The sequence below is a fragment of the Fusarium venenatum genome (genome assembly GCF_020744135.1).
Source record: "Fusarium venenatum strain MPI-CAGE-CH-0201 chromosome Unknown EDB82scaffold_3, whole genome shotgun sequence".
NCBI lineage: Eukaryota > Fungi > Ascomycota > Sordariomycetes > Hypocreales > Nectriaceae > Fusarium > Fusarium venenatum.
In genome coordinates this window covers 7503469-7518857 of record NW_027072131.1, presented here as the reverse complement: position 1 = coordinate 7518857, position 15389 = coordinate 7503469, and the positions used below count along the sequence as shown (strand labels likewise).

Sequence of the window (15389 nt, the reverse complement as noted above, 5' to 3'; positions counted from 1 at the left end):
CCAGACACGTCCCTCTTTACTAGAGTGCATGAATACAATGCCGAACAATTGACTTGCGCCCACTATTCACTCTTGACACAAGGGCTCGATTAATATTCTTTAGTGTAGGATTGCCCACTCAGCAACCGTCGCTCCAGTACCATTCTTAGCTTTCTTATCGACATCGCTCAGAGCTTGGTTTCCATAGATCAGCAATGTGGCATATCGAGATAATGGAACAGGTTTCAAAAGAGTGGCATTGGTGGTGTTTCCCGTAGGTAACACGACGGCGTCCAGGTTAGTGGTCTTTACGTCGTAGGGATCCGACTGTCTCAGCTTCTTTATTGAAGCAACAACTTGGTAACCTGAGTCCTTGTCTTTACCATATAGTGCATGGATCTCGGCTGGGTTATCGAGGGTTTTGTTGTGGAAGAGCACTGTTACGTTTACGGGAGGAGCCTGAGCCCAGTCGAAGTAAAACTCCCTGACGGAAGTCCCAAGATCCTTCTCGGCGAAAGACACTGTCAGATAACTAACTTGGTCGGCCTTCGAAGGTTGCCACTTAGTCGAAGTAGCGCCATCTGTAGCCCCGATTGGAAACTGGCCAGGTTCGTATGCGTTGGAGGACTTGACAGGCCGACACTGAGCCAAGTTGCCTTTGACAGTCTTCTTGGTGCCTATCTGCCGGTTGCGGATAGTAACAGGTTTGTCGAAAGAGAGCTGATGAAGATCAGGATCTCCCTGCGGTCCGACATAGACTTTGATACTCTTGTTCGTGTATCGACGATCCGCGACACTGAGAGGTTCAGCCTCTGGATGTCGCTGGATAGTGGTATGAGTGTAGTTCGACCAGGCCTGAATAGGCCATCCACGCCAATAAAAGGTACGATACCTCAGATACGGAATCTGGGGTGGCAAGTTAGGGTTAACATGCAGACTGTCATCAGGCATAAGTCGTAATCCGAGATGGCCAAATATCGTAACTTGGTTTGCACCGCCGTGGCCAGTGAGGAACGGAAATGCCGGATGAGTGCCGCCGTTTGCTTCCGCGTTGTCGATTAATTGTTCAGAAAGCTGATAGAATGGCGGGCGTGCGTAGGGTTTGTAAGAGTACTGAGAATAGGTGTATGCTGAGCAGCCGGAAGGTGAGAGCTCGTCAGCGACGATGGAGTAGATGGCCCAGGTCATTGCAGGCCCATCGGGAGACTGCTTGTTCGCATACTGTTAAGATACAACCGTGTCAGCGTCAGTTCGTTAGTACGAGCCTTACATAGAGCTTACATAGTCCAGATCATCCAACCCATTCTGATCCGTGTAGTTATCCTTGTAGCCTAGAGGAAAGGATAGGAGGACAACGTCCGCTTGCTTAACAATGGCGCTACCATTCATAGTTGTAAATTCTAGAGTGACATCGTTTTCTCGGATGAGGAGTATATCAGAGGCCTTCTTGTCCCATGTCTTGTTTTCGGTCAGGCCGAACTGTCGACGAATTTCGCTGGCTTGCATGAGGGTTTCCGAAGCAAGGGCCATTGTAAATCCACCAGCGTCAATGTGGTTGGCATACTCGTCCTAATTTATTGACATTAGTATTTGTCAAGTAAAGCAGATCAGTACGTACAGGATCAGTCATGTTGGTGATGGTCCAAGATGAGCCATTCGGTTTAAGCAAGTTATCGAAAAGGCTCGCCATCGAATTATAAACCGGAAACAATGTTTTCTTGAAGTGTTCTGTGTCGCCACTCGTCACCCATTGATTGATCATGGCTATTCCGATATCTCCATTCAAATGGTACTCATAATCCCAACAAGGACCAGTAGCGGTGCAATTTCCAAATCGTCCACTGGTCCACGGATACACTGCAGCATCAGAAGAAAACTTGGTCTTGTTCTGGGAGCCAGCAAAAGAAGTCTTAATGTTCTTCTTTGCCTGCTCATATTTCGCTACGCGATAGTTTGTTACACGCTGAGCTGCCTCAGGGTGGGATGTTGTCAGACCAGGTTGCATGAAGAGATCAGCGTCCCAGAAGACGAGCCCAGCGTATGAGTCAGAAGTAAGGCCACCAACTGAGATACTATCAACGTTGACACTTGCGTTTGAGACTTCCTTGATCGCATTCTTGCCCACTGTGTTCTGTAGAAGATAGTACGGGTTTGCGACAGCAATGATAGCCGAGTCAATAATGTACTCATCGTCGGGAAGCTCGCCAGTCTGTGGGGAAGCATAACTATCGACGGAGTCATCCGGCATGACACTTGCCCACTCAGTGACGTGTGCCTCGAGAGACTTATCGTATCCATCTTTCAGGGCCTTTTGTGAAGCCTCTTTTGCCGTCTTTTGGGGGTCATCAAATGCATCAGAAGAAGCAGCTCCGACAAATTTGGTGATTTGAATAGCTTTCCCAGCCGAGAACTTGACAGGTATCGTTTGCGCGACGGAAGAGTGATTTGTATGCACATATGGCTTGTCATGCACTAGTTTACGCCGTGACAGATCCAACGATTTGGACCCTGTTACTTGAGCGTAGATATAGGTAGTAACGTTGGCGATGCCGACTGGTCGGACGGCCGAGAATATGGCGCCATCACTTTCTTGACCGGATTTGACAAAGTCTGTACGTACTGCCGAGTATCCGTCGAGGACATTGACTATCGTCGCTTCCGAGTTGGCCGATGGAATAATTGTCAGATCCACGACAGCCTCGTTGACATGTAGTTTGTTTGCAAATAATCGGTAGTTGACATCGAATGATCCATGCTTGCCCTTAGGTGTCCACTTGTACGACCACTCAAGAACCCCAGCCTTGAAGTCATACGTAGATCTGAACCCGGCAATAGTTTTGTTGTCAACTGTCGCATCCAGATATGTGTCGTTGCCTAGGTCTAGAATGAGTCCGCTCCAATGCGGAACACCGCTGATGAAACTGTCGTAGCCATATTGATCGAGCCAAGGGAAGTTTGTTCCGTTAGCTTTTGGCTGGACGTCCCAGAAACCAGCAATAGTCGCAAAGGTTTGACGTCTTGAGAACAGAGGCCAGCCACTGATGACGCCGCCGTTTTCGTCAACATCTATCTCAAAAAATGGTCCAACCGCAGCAACGTTGATTCCCAAGTAGCCGTTTGCAACTGAACCGCGAGTCTGATAGTGACCCTGATAAAGTTCTGTCGTACTAAGAATCCAATTGTCCTCATCCCAGGTGACGCCAGTGAAAGACGTTTTGTATGTGTTGTTGCTGGTCTTGGCTGCATGACTAGAACCGCTGTGCCGGTCGAAGGCTTGCTCAATGCGATCCGAGCTCTTGGCGTCAACCGTAAAAATGGCGAAATATGAAAGAAGGGCGAAGATGATGCATTTTGCATGCTGCTTAAAGGCGATTAACGTGGGTTCCTCCCATTGAGGCCATATACATAGAAAGGCCACGCGAACGAAAAAGAGAGAGAAATGATGTAGTTGGCATTCTCTCACGTACCAATGACAGCATTTTACTGGTTCTACTCAAGTCAAATCGCTTCCAACATTCACTTAACTACCAGGCTTTCACGATGACAGGTTGCTGGGTCGAAACAAGGCGTATAAACTGGATCCACGGTCCTCCTTAATAACAAAATGCAGAAAGATGCCAAGAGAGAAGTGAATTATCTGATGTGCCAAGGTATTTAACGTGACGACGTCCGCTACATCCGTGGCTGACATCACTTCCCCGCATCAACCCTTTTGCATATTCAGGCTCCGGGAATACGAAGGGCAAAAGTCATGACGAACGAATGAGGACTTGGAAAAAGCCAGGCTAAGCCGTGAAAGATGAGCTACAGCAAGCGATGGTACGAAATGGTGGGAGAGATCAGCCGATCTGGCGGCAGAGGATGCCCGATAGAACTCAATGCCAAAATGATCTCAGACATGACAGATGCAGCCATTGTTTCTCAGGCAAGGATTATGTAAGTGAGTAAGATGATAGATCTATTCAATTCCACGACTTTATGATGTTTCAGATATTACAGTGCGCTAGAAAGGTCAACTACCTAATATGGACAATCTCCTCTTGCTACACTACCGGGGTTTAGTGGAGACTTCGTTGAAGATGGCCAGGACAGCATCTTTACTCAAAGTTGCCGTCAATGGGGGAAGGCTGGCATTGGGAGGAAAACATATCTGTCTATTATAATGTGTGCTTTTCCAGTCTTCAAAATTTAACATTACTCAAAAGCGTAGTAACCTTTCCAGTATAAACCTAATAGTACAACAATAAAAAGTAAACAATCATAAGGTTATTAAGGCCGTAAGGCTATTCAAATATTTGCCTATATAATAGGGAGATCTCTCACTCATTGACGATTATTCTGAAGACTCAACTCATTCCTCTCATCCACTGATAATTATTCTAAAGACACTCAACACCACAACCATTCTTTCTCATCATGAGGTTCTCAAACGTTCTTTTCGGCCATGTGCTTCTGCACTTGGCTCAGGCCCTTTATTTGCCTCAAAATATTTACTCGTCTTTGACAGCCAGAGCCAACTCGAAGGAATCTTCTCTCGAGTGGTCTCAGTGCGGCTTGGATTTCGGAAACAAAGCCCAAAACGAGACGCAAAAGGATTTCGACTGTGCCAGGCTTGAAGTTCCTCTCGACTATACGAACTCAAGCAACACCAAAACCATCACGCTCGACCTGATCCGCTTTAAAGCTACCAAAACCCCCCACAGGGGTAGTGTTTTGTTCAATCCTGGTGGCCCAGGTGGCTCTGGTGTTGAGAGCATGCTGGTTTCTGGGCCTATATTGTCCAGTTATATCGGTAATCAGTACGACATCATTGGGTTTGATACGCGAGGCACAGGCCGTACGATTCCTTTCACTTGCCCTGAGCCACCTGCTGGAGAAGATGCCACAGGGCTTAAGCGAAGAGATTTCAACAACCTTCCACGGCTGAATACTTGGGAATTGGTCAAGACGAAGTGGTGGGAGGAGAGTGCGGATTTTGCAGAATCGTGCTGGGAAGCCAACCGAGACATGGGACAGTTTTACGGAACTACAGCCGTCGCTAGGGACATGATGTCCATTGTCGACGCTCTCAGTCAAGGCGACAAGCTCAATTACTGGGGTATCTCTTATGGCACTGTCCTTGGACAAGTCGTAGCCTCCATGTTCCCGAAGCGAGTCGGACGAATTGTCCTTGATAGCAACCTCAACGCTGACGACTATGCTGCGAACGCTTGGCTGGATAGTTTGATAGACACTGAAAGGTCTCTTGCCAACGTCTTTGACGATTGTGTCAAGTCTAGAAAGGACGCGTGCTCTTTAGCAGATTTTCACGGCAAGAATACCACGGGGGAGAGCTTGTTGGAGACCTTCAAAGAAAAGCTTGAGGTAGCTTCCGCCGACGCTGCTAGTGAAGAAGAGGGGGATGAAGCCTACGCGATGAAGCAGAATATCCTTGCCGGGTTGTACGCACCTTCCTCGTTCCCTGAACTCTCAACCCAGATCGAAGCATTCTTGAAGAGACACAAATCGAATGACACTCCCAAATCCTCAGACACTACTAAGCGTTCGAACACTCCTAAGCCCTCGGACACTCCTACACCCTTGATTCCGACCTCAAAATGGAGCCCCCAAACCGAATATGCCCTACCTGCCATTGCGTGTGGTGACTCCAGCTACCGCGCTAACGAGCCTGATGATCTCTTTCCCATTTACAAAGCACTTTATGAACAATCATCCTTTTCCGATCTCATTATTTCCGACGCTGTTACGTGCTCCCAATGGAAATTCTCAGCCGTTGAGCCTATTGATTTCAACAAGCTTCGCAATGTTGACACTAGCAACCCTATCCTCGTGGTCAATGGCAGATATGACCCAGTTACCTCGCTACAAAGCGCACTGAAGGTCGCAGCCAAATTCCCAGGAAGCCGACTTGTTGTTCATGAAGGGGCCGGGCACTCATCCCTTGCACACCCTTCGAGCTGCACCATACATGCTATCCGAAACTACTTTGTCGACGGAAAGATGCCTGAAGTCAACACTACCTGCAGTACTGACATGACTGCTTTCGAATGGGCCAACAATGCACAGACTAAGACGAAGGCTGAAGCGAAAAAAAAAAAAGAAGAATGATGAGTAGATGGCTCACTGCTCAGGTATATTGAGGAGATTTGTTATGATGGTTTGGAGTTATTGATTATTTTTTACGAACTTGCTGGTACATTTAACTCGGGTTCAATTCATGCATTTTCTCATATTTTCTTTTACCCTCGACATGTTCTTGTCTGTGACAACGGGAGGTTTAAGTCTAACGGAAGTTGGCTCCGAATATTTCGGCAACACGCGCCGAGGGTCATCAGGATTCCAGACGGTATTATTGACTTGGTGGCACCGCAAAAGAATATGAAGTCTTGGAAATACTATAAATATACAATTGCGGCAACATTGAATCTTTGAAAAGTAACTTGCAAATGATTAATTGTGGGAAACATGTTGTAGTTGGTATTGGCCTGAGGCAACCATTCCTTACCCCGAAATGGTGTAAGCAACAAGATCCTCCCAAGTGTTCGGTATAAATGAGCCGACAACTCCATGACTCTATTCTCTCTTCACAAAGATTTTATCTGATTCTTCCAGAAAATGCCAACATCAAACTTGTCCCAAATTGTAAATCAGCATCGGCCTGATTTACAGCCTCTAGAAGAGCTGTATAAGCATCTTCACAGAAACCCCGAGCTATCAAACCAAGAAGTTGAAACAGCAGCGACTATCGCCGAAAGACTCAAAGCAATTGGACCCGAAGATCTTGTCATAAAACCTCATATTGGTGGCCATGGTCTAGCAGCTATTCTCCGCAATGGTGATGGTCCTACCGTTCTTCTGAGAGCAGATATCGATGCTTTACCAGTTGAAGAGACGACTGGTTTAGAGTATGCGAGTACCAAGCGGATGCTTCACGCTGCTAGCGGGACAGAGAAACCTGTTATGCACGCTTGCGGGCATGACATGCATATTGTGACTTTACTCGGTGCCGCAGCGACACTGTTCTCTTCGAGAAACTCTTGGTCTGGAACCTTGGTGCTTGCATTCCAGCCAGCAGAAGAGCGAGGCACCGGCGCTCAAGCCATGGTGGACGATGGCTTATACACGAAACATGAAGTTCCTATTCCTGATTTTGTTCTCGGGGCACATGTGAGACCGCTCCGTACAGGCACAATTGGTACTCGCAGAGGTCTCGTCGCGACAAGCGCAGACAACTTCAAAGTCACCATCCATGGCAAGGGCTCGCACGCGAGTATGCCTCACACAGCCGTGGACCCAATCGCCATTTCAGCCAACGCAATTCTCAAGTTACAGACTCTTGTGAGTCGAGAAGTTGATCCAGCAGAGTCAAGCGTCGTCACCGTCACGAGCGTTCACGCAGGAGACGCTGAGAATGTTATCGCCGACTCAGCAGTTCTCGGCGTCGACACAAGATCTACCACAACAGCAACACGTGAGCGACTTTTGAAGCGCATCAGAACAGTCATCGAAGCAGAATGTTCATGCGCCAACGTCCTGAAAAGTCCCGAATTCGAACAAACTCGTGCTTTCCCTCTGACTATTAATGATGTTGCTGTTACCCAAAGGGTTGAAGAGTCATTTGCGGCACATTTCGGTGAGGGATCAGGGCAATATGATAGGGATATGCCAAAGCTGGCTTTCAGTGAAGACTTTTCAATTTTAGCAACTGCTGTCGACAAGCCTTATTGTTTCTTTACGTACGGATGCGTAGGCGAGGAGGCGTGGGATAAGGCTGAGAAAGAGGGAACTGTTGCTCAGAGTATTGCTGCGAATCATTCTTCCAAGTTTGCTCCAGTGATTCATCCCACGCTCAAGACGGGTCTGGATGGATATGCACTTGGTGCTCTGACGTTTTTAGCCAAGGGGCAATAGAAGTAGTAGATAACAAAGAAAGATGGTTGGATGTTTATTAAGCCTTGAATGGTCTATATGCTATACTATGTGTCACGTTGTGCTTTTTCTATTCTTGTCAACTTGATTTGTTGGTCAAGGTGCTGCTGGTCGATCGTCGTTTTGGTATTATGAGACGAAAGTCAAGCGACACGTGACCTGCCACAGACCGCCGCTTTTATAGTCTCTTCGCTCACTGGCTCAACTTCCGCTCAGCTGTTCAGCAGCCTGAATCAGCCTGTATCCGCCCCTGTCAACTCTACCTACCCCTTTCGGTGAGAGGCAGCACACTGTCCCTCCTGGTCTCATTTCCGGGCCCTCAATCTCTGAGTCTCACCACCTACTAACATCATGGCATCCCTAACCAGGGCCAGCCTTGGATTACCTTTAGGATTAGGATACCAAATTTTGATCATTTAATGAAATTCCCGAAACTTGGCTAATCCTTCCGTGCCCCAGAGTAGCAGGCTCTGACGTATGGTACCTCTGCAAGGGCTCCGGAAGGTAAAAAGCTAATCTAATAGATCAAAAGTCAACCAGTTGGATCACTAAGTGATCAGATTGCCTTCCATATCAGTATATAAAGAGCCTAGGCTGTGTACATATAGCCACTATATCCTTATACAGTCCTTATACAGCCTTTCACAGATTAACACTATAGCGCTTTAAGAAGAACAAGACTGAATTCAGGCTACGTATAGCTGTCCGAAATCCTTGACCATCTTCTTGGGAACATTCGCGATATCATCTAGGCTAGGGCTCGCACTTTCGGTACCCCACCCAAGAGAACTCTGTCACAGATCAACAAACGACTTTGCCTCAGTGTCATCCCACAGCGGTTTCTTCCAGGCGCCGATGACGGCTGTGTATTATTCCTTGATCGCCTCGCGTCTCTCATCCTTGGGGCTTCCTTCCGGCAGCTTGTCCTCGAGTGACGGCCGCGGTGCAGAGAGCTTGTTATTAGTTTTCTTCTGTTTCTCAAACGAGTGATCAGCGGTAGGCTTAATGAGAGTCGCATCTGCAATATCAAACACTAGGTAGGGGTCGCAGGATAGAATGGGTTTGGGGGCTATGATGCGCGGACCCATCATTAGGGGCAGTAAAGCGTCCTTCTGGTTAAGAAGCTTTGTGCCCGTATTAGATACGGACGGGTCTAGACTTGAGTCATCTGTAAAAGAGTACAAAGACGACATGTCAGTGCTGCTTATTCTCATAGTGAAGTACCATCCCACCCTGAAGTTTAAGGTTTGGAAGATAAAGGCTGTTACTTACACTCTGTCTAGAGTCCTGTAGGCATACATTAGATTACTATCTCCATCTGCCGATTTTTTTCGTCACCGTCGACGTCATCCTGGGTATACTCAATGGTAAAGGTAGATGTCATGGGGTCTTTCAGTTACATAGTTTTGCAAAAGACTTTTGGTGGCAAGACGACCATCCCATCATCAGGCTTCTTAAACTGGGAAGCCTTTGTTCTCCGTTTTCTGTTATCTTCTTTGCCTACAACGAGCTCCACATTACCAATAAGCATCTTGCACTTGGAGACAAAGCAGAAGAGGCCACCCTTGACCCTTGACGAGCCATGGCGCGCTGGGATCCCCACGCGGGTCCTGGCCCGATTTTCTGGGCGCGGGACTTACTCTTTCCCCTCCCCGGGCGAGTAATTAGCTGCTAAACACAGGCTTGCAGGCAATATATATAAGTAGAATGCATATAGGCCGAGGACTTTAGGGGTTGCTTACGCAGCGCCAAAGTCAATGCCAAACGATACAACCCAAAGGTCTATATGGACTGTTCCAGCAAGTGGCAGGCCCCAGAGGGTAAGGTCGGTACCGATCTCCACCGAGATATGAGTGTGGGTGAAGAGGAAGTCGACGTTGAAGCTAACCCCTATGGTGATGCATATATGGACGACGAAGTGAAACGGCGTGCAGTTTATAAGGAAGTCAGCATATGCGTCAAGCTAAGCCTGAATCAGCCCTGCAGAGAACCTGGCGTGAAGGCGTGATCCTGCCATGCACATCTTAGGTATTACGGCGAAATAAGCCTGGCCTGAAATACTAAGGTGATCACCTAGACCCCAGCTAATACCTAGTCTTGACGGGTTCGGCCAGCCAAGCGGCCAGCTAGCGATCGATCAAAGTCTTCACAGGGGGGAGAGAATGGTTTTTCTGCTTTCTTAGAGGTGCTCAGCTTCGTATGCAGGCATGCCCATCGCAGCCTAGTTGGGCTTAATGTTGCCACGTCGTCTGAAACAGGCTTGCATGAGGCATATATGATCTGACACCCGCCAATTGTAATTTCATTAAGGCTGACTAGTAAATAAAGATTTCAACTTCTTAAATAGTTGCTTGTTTATTATTCCAAATCGAACTTGTACCATATACTTTTATTCCTATTGATTGCATACAAATTCTTTACAGAAACCTTCAAGCACAGAAACATCTCAGGAAAGAAATATTAACGCTGCGTTAGTGACTATGAGAGCTACACAACAACAAACTGCAAGGCGGAACTTATGTCCTCGCTGCTGTCGTATTGACTTCAACAAAGTGTTCCATTTGGACCTCAAGAATCTCCAAGCCAATGGACAAAATGGGATATTGCTAGAAAGAATCCGCACTACAGTCGATCGCAACCATCCTCCGGAATGCGCCATATGTGTTTATATAGACAGGGTGAATATCTCTTTCGACTCGTCATCACAAGACCTTCAACTTCAGGTATTCTCGACTTTTGGTCTCGTCCGTGGGGGAAACAAGACCGTTGAATGGAAATGACTTTCCGAAGTCCTGTATGCTCGGGATCTGCCGTATCTGGGGCTCGTCTCAGTAGGATACGCTTCCAACCCCACTTCCAATCCTACTTTCAATCCAGATGTACTATCAAACGCCGAATTCTTCTTCTGCATAAAAGAGCATGAGCAAAACCGGCCTATATTCCAACCTCAAGCATTAGCTCAACAAATTGATTATGCATCCGTGGCTGCAAGCCTAAACTTCTGCAAGTCAAAACACAGGTTTTTGTGCAACAAAGGATCAGACCTGGTTGGCCTTTCAAGATTGATTGACTGTCAGTCATCCGTGGATTCGATTTTTATTGTTCCAGCGCAGCCCAGCACACCCTATCTAGCTTTGAGCTATGTCTGGGGATATAGTAGCAATCGGAAGACAACGAGGGACGTTTCTGAGTCGGAGAAAATGGGTATCTCAGGTATCCCCCTATCGGTACTTCCAAGAACCATCTCAGATGCTGTGATAGTGGTACGGAATCTAGGCTATCGGTATCTTTGGGTCGATAAACTCTGCATTGACCAAGATTGCGCCATCGAAAAGCATGCGCAGGTGAGCCTTATGGATCAGATTTATGGTGGTGCAGAAATTACTATCGTTGCAGCCGCTGGCTCAGATAGTGAACACGGACTGCCAGGCGTTTCTTCGACCTTGCGTCGTACCACTCAAAAATCGGAGTTGGAGGAGTGTCAAATTGTTTTTACCCCTAGACACCCACATCACTTCATTAGAAACTCTACGTGGGCCTCAAGAGCTTGGACGTACCAAGAAGCCCTTCTCTCAAGGCGGCTTCTGTTCTTCACGGAGTCCGAAACTTATTTCGAGTGTCATTCTATGCAGAGCCGAGAGTGCATGAGGTATGACTTCGAGACGCTTCATTGCAAACAGGGAAAGCTGTACGCATATTTCAACTCTCCACTCTTCTTGAAGGGCATCTCAACCTTCGACTCGTACATCAGGGCTTCTGTTCCTAGTCTCATAAGATCTTATGAATGTATCGTGGAATACACGAACAGGAATATGACCTATAAGACGGATTCCTTAAAGGCATTTATAGGCATTATAAAACGCCTCGAAAAGTGCAAGATCCCAGTCTTTCATCTACAGGGAATACCATTCCTTTCGGAAGACTGCATGGATGGAACATACAAATCTCTTATCGCTGGATTACTCTGGAAACATACAAAAAGCCCTCGTGAAGCTTCTCCGCCCAGACGAGATAGCTTACCATCATGGTCATGGGCTGGATGGGAGGGGAAAATCAGGTTTTTCACAAATACACGGGAGGTATACACACATTTTATTCCTAAAGCGACTCTGACAGGCCTTGAACTGCGAAATGGGACTACGCTCAACCTTGATGCCATACCTCGTAATGCTATGGACATCGCCAACTTACAAGCTTCTGCTATTCGATTAGAGGCTCAATTCCTTGCAGAAGAATCCTTTTTCATCCGTATCGCCGGATATGCGCCAGCAGCTCGAGTGGTGAGCAAGTTGAAAACACCTATACGGCGGCCCAAGTCAAATCTGTCACAAAAACCGAAACAAGTACAGCCAAGTCGGAAGGGAAGGAAACCTGTACCTACCATATCCTATGATGGCTTTGTGTCTCGACTCTACGTGTACGAGAAGCCAAAGTCGTTAAATCGATTTGCTGAATTCTTTTCAGCAAATCAGTTCAAGGCTCTTCTAATAGGTCATTTGCCTCCCTTCTATCCTAGAGGAGGCGACGGAACTCTTTGCTTTCTTATAGTTAAGCCTTATAAGGATGGGTTCTCTCGAGTTGGGATATTAGAAGTTTTGCATAACTTTGATGCCTTTATAGGAGATATACAGCTTAGAACTGGCTTATTTTTGATTTACTAATGATTTCAATAACTATATTCAGTATAACCTTTGGTCATAAGCGTTTTAAAGTTTAGGTTAGATCTATATATTGGTTTTATGTGCTTTACAGCATTTTTGAGTGCTGACTTGATAATGCCCTCATAAGACTAAGTCCTACTGGACTAGAAAGAAAAAGAAGCAGCAGCCCTAACACAGACGTTTCAGGTGTTGTACAAATGACTTCCGTTACCTCGTTGCGTTACCGCCACAATGTCTCCTGATAAAAGGACAATTGCTTTATATCTAAGTAATAATAATATTTCTAAGACTGTAATATTTATAACTAATTAAATAAAAAATAGACAAGGCACGGGGATGGTAGTTAGGGCGGTTTCGGGTTTTTGGCCTTAACCTTATCGAAGACGATGACCCCTGAAGAATAATTTAGACCACGGTATGACCGACCAGAGGCTTAGATTTCTTGACGGAGGAGCGTCTAGTTGAAAAGGACATGGCCCCAGATCTCGTCTTCCCCTGCAGACCCTGACCGGATAGGATCCCAAAAATGGGCCTGCTGAGGCACGTCGGCCCAAACTCAGCCTGCCTCACCCAAAGCTCAGCACCAACTCAGCTTAGACAGGCAGGATATCAGCTCTAGAGACGGAAATGGATTTTGGTGTCCTTGAGTTTCATCTCCGAGTATTGTGGTATATAGCTAATTGATACAAAATAGCGCACTTCTCTAACATCCAATGACATCGGTGAGATGGCCGAGTTGGTTATGGCGCCAGGTTAAGGTTAACCTTAACACCATTTTCCTGGTGGAGCAATCCTCCTGGGTTCGAGTCCCAGTCTCATCAGATCTTTTCTTTTTCTTGTCAAGGGCATTGTGTTTTTATTACTACTCTTGATCACAGGCATCTTGTCATCTTTCTTTTGCCTTGACACCGTTTGCTTTTTTGGTCCCTGTAACAATTTCTCAATTGGCATTATACAGTGGGAAGACAACAACAATTGAATAATTTGAGAAATGAAGTTATTCAGTCATTTATGATGTCAAGTTTAGACCACATGCTCGTCTGTTCAGCCCTTTCCCCAAGTTACGGCCGACATATTTCCCGGGTCCCACCTGCCTCCCAGCCATCTGGTCAACCCCTGTGCCGGCATTAATTTAGCAGTATAGTTCTGAGTAAGTAGCACCCCAACCGACCGCAACTGTGCCAACCAAAAAGCAACTCTTTAATTGAACACAACAGCCAAAACCCCTGGGTTTCCGATACCTCAAACCTATCGACAGCGCAATCTTTCAACATGCCGTCACTCGTCGACTCACGTCCCAGTGTGGCCTCTGGTCCTCGGGGACCTGACAGAACCGAGCGCGACTGCACGCGCTGTCTCCTTCGGAAGCAAACATGTGACAGGAAACTCCCACATTGTACACGGTGCCTGGCCTAGTAAGGATTGGATTACTCACATTAAATGCCATAATACACTGATTTTGGCCAGTGATCCGACTAGGCAGATTCATTGTCAATTCGTCCCAACCGCGACGTGCTCTGCTGCTCAAGTTCCTCAGCTGCGAGGGCTCTTGTTAAAGGTCCCAGACGAAGTTTGGAGAATGACCGATCTGGGCCACGAACAGCTGGGGAAGTTGTCATTCTCCGATGTAGAGCCTTTGAACAGGGTGGGGTGCCATCTGACATGAAAATGTTTGTCGAGACCTTTATATCTGATTGCGGCCGCACTATCGATGGAAGGCATTGTGGTGCACACGGATTTATACAAGGCCATTAAGGCGTTATTCGCTGTTGTCTCGGGACAGACTAAGGCACATGCTCATCTCGTTCAGGCACTAGGCTTGATTGCCCTGTATGAATTCGGAAACGGCGTTTTCGAATAGGCTCACACCACCCTCAATTCAGCCTTGGCCATGGCAACTATGGCCATAGATTATGCATTGAATAAGGAAGCACTGCTCACGTGGCAATTGTGTCTAATGACTCTCGATAGCTGGGGAAAATACGCAAATTTGAACTTGCTTGGCTGACCTATTTTATAATGATTGCCTTGTCTACACATAGCAGAATTTGCAACGGTCTCCCTACTGAGGACCCTAATCGACTACCGCTTATTTGTGACAGAAACCATCCTGTAACTAGAGAAGCCGTGAATTTGTTGGAAAATTACAACTACCACCAATATCAGCGCAATTCGGAGGAGGCTATCCAGAGGCTACTTGTATTGAACGAGGGCGTAGCCAGAGCCGGTCGACTTCTGCAGCGCGACAATGAGATCCAAGAGAACTCAATCCATGATCACGACTCCGACTTTGACTTGGACATACCGAACGACACATCCGATAGCTATAGAACGGGTGTATTGGAGAAAGAAAGGAGGGCTATGATGGATGACAATGGTAACCCAAAAGCTGGTCAGGACATGATCTCAAGTCTTGTCTCTGAGGTCTGAGGTCAAATTCTGTGTCCTCGACCTTTCACTAAGCTAACATTTATTTTCTAGTGCTATGCTTGTTAGGGAGTACTACAGAAGACCCAAATACGGGCGCCTCATTTCGCAGCATCCAGACTGGCTCGGGAAATGCGAAGATGTTGCCCTGGAGGCTTGTACAGCGGTCATCGCCATGTCCACAAAGAAGGAAGTTGACATAAAGCAACATTCCATAGTTAGCACGTTTTGTATCATGCACAATTTGGCTATCATGCTCAAAAAAGATCCAGAGTCGGAAGTTGCTCTCAGAAAGGCCGTGGAATTTCAACCGGTGATGGATAAGTTTGCTGAAAGATGGCCTTTTGCACGTAAGTTGGACATGTTCAATAAGAGGAAGCGTTCTAATGTTGT

The 15389-nt window shown here is 46.8% G+C and overlaps 5 protein-coding genes and 1 non-coding gene across 6 annotated transcripts; 4 read left to right on the top strand and 2 right to left on the bottom strand.

Annotated features, from left to right (window-relative positions):
• Positions 1–99: 99 nt before the first annotated feature.
• On the bottom strand, positions 100–3336 carry EDB82DRAFT_547565 (glycosyl hydrolase family 65 central catalytic domain-containing protein; the record flags this gene model as incomplete). Its single annotated transcript, XM_065609499.1, has 4 exons — positions 100–1200; positions 1261–1548; positions 1598–3236; positions 3287–3336. 4 exons carry the CDS (start codon positions 3334–3336, stop codon positions 100–102), a joined length of 3078 nt encoding a protein of 1025 aa, XP_065464281.1.
• Positions 3337–4328: 992 nt separating this feature from the next.
• On the top strand, positions 4329–6480 carry EDB82DRAFT_560117 (Alpha/Beta hydrolase protein). The gene has a single exon (XM_025729052.2). The coding sequence runs from the start codon at positions 4396–4398 to the stop codon at positions 6085–6087; it is 1692 nt and encodes a 563-aa protein (XP_025583358.2). The 5' UTR covers positions 4329–4395; the 3' UTR covers positions 6088–6480.
• A 57-nt stretch (positions 6481–6537) lies between these two features.
• EDB82DRAFT_510320 (uncharacterized protein) lies at positions 6538–7932 on the top strand. Its single transcript, XM_025729051.2, has one exon. The coding sequence runs from the start codon at positions 6595–6597 to the stop codon at positions 7888–7890; it is 1296 nt and encodes a 431-aa protein (XP_025583357.2). The 5' UTR covers positions 6538–6594; the 3' UTR covers positions 7891–7932.
• Positions 7933–8450: 518 nt separating this feature from the next.
• EDB82DRAFT_510319 (uncharacterized protein) lies at positions 8451–9188 on the bottom strand. Its single transcript, XM_065608843.1, has one exon. The coding sequence runs from the start codon at positions 9120–9122 to the stop codon at positions 8778–8780; it is 345 nt and encodes a 114-aa protein (XP_065464280.1). The 5' UTR covers positions 9123–9188; the 3' UTR covers positions 8451–8777.
• A 1710-nt stretch (positions 9189–10898) lies between these two features.
• On the top strand, positions 10899–12642 carry EDB82DRAFT_280090 (heterokaryon incompatibility protein-domain-containing protein). The gene has a single exon (XM_065607377.1). It carries the CDS (start codon positions 11109–11111, stop codon positions 12567–12569), a length of 1461 nt encoding a protein of 486 aa, XP_065464279.1. The 5' UTR covers positions 10899–11108; the 3' UTR covers positions 12570–12642.
• A 648-nt stretch (positions 12643–13290) lies between these two features.
• Positions 13291–13390, top strand: EDB82DRAFT_t206. The gene has a single exon. It is a non-coding gene; the product is annotated as a tRNA-Leu (tRNA).
• Positions 13391–15389: the final 1999 nt, after the last annotated feature.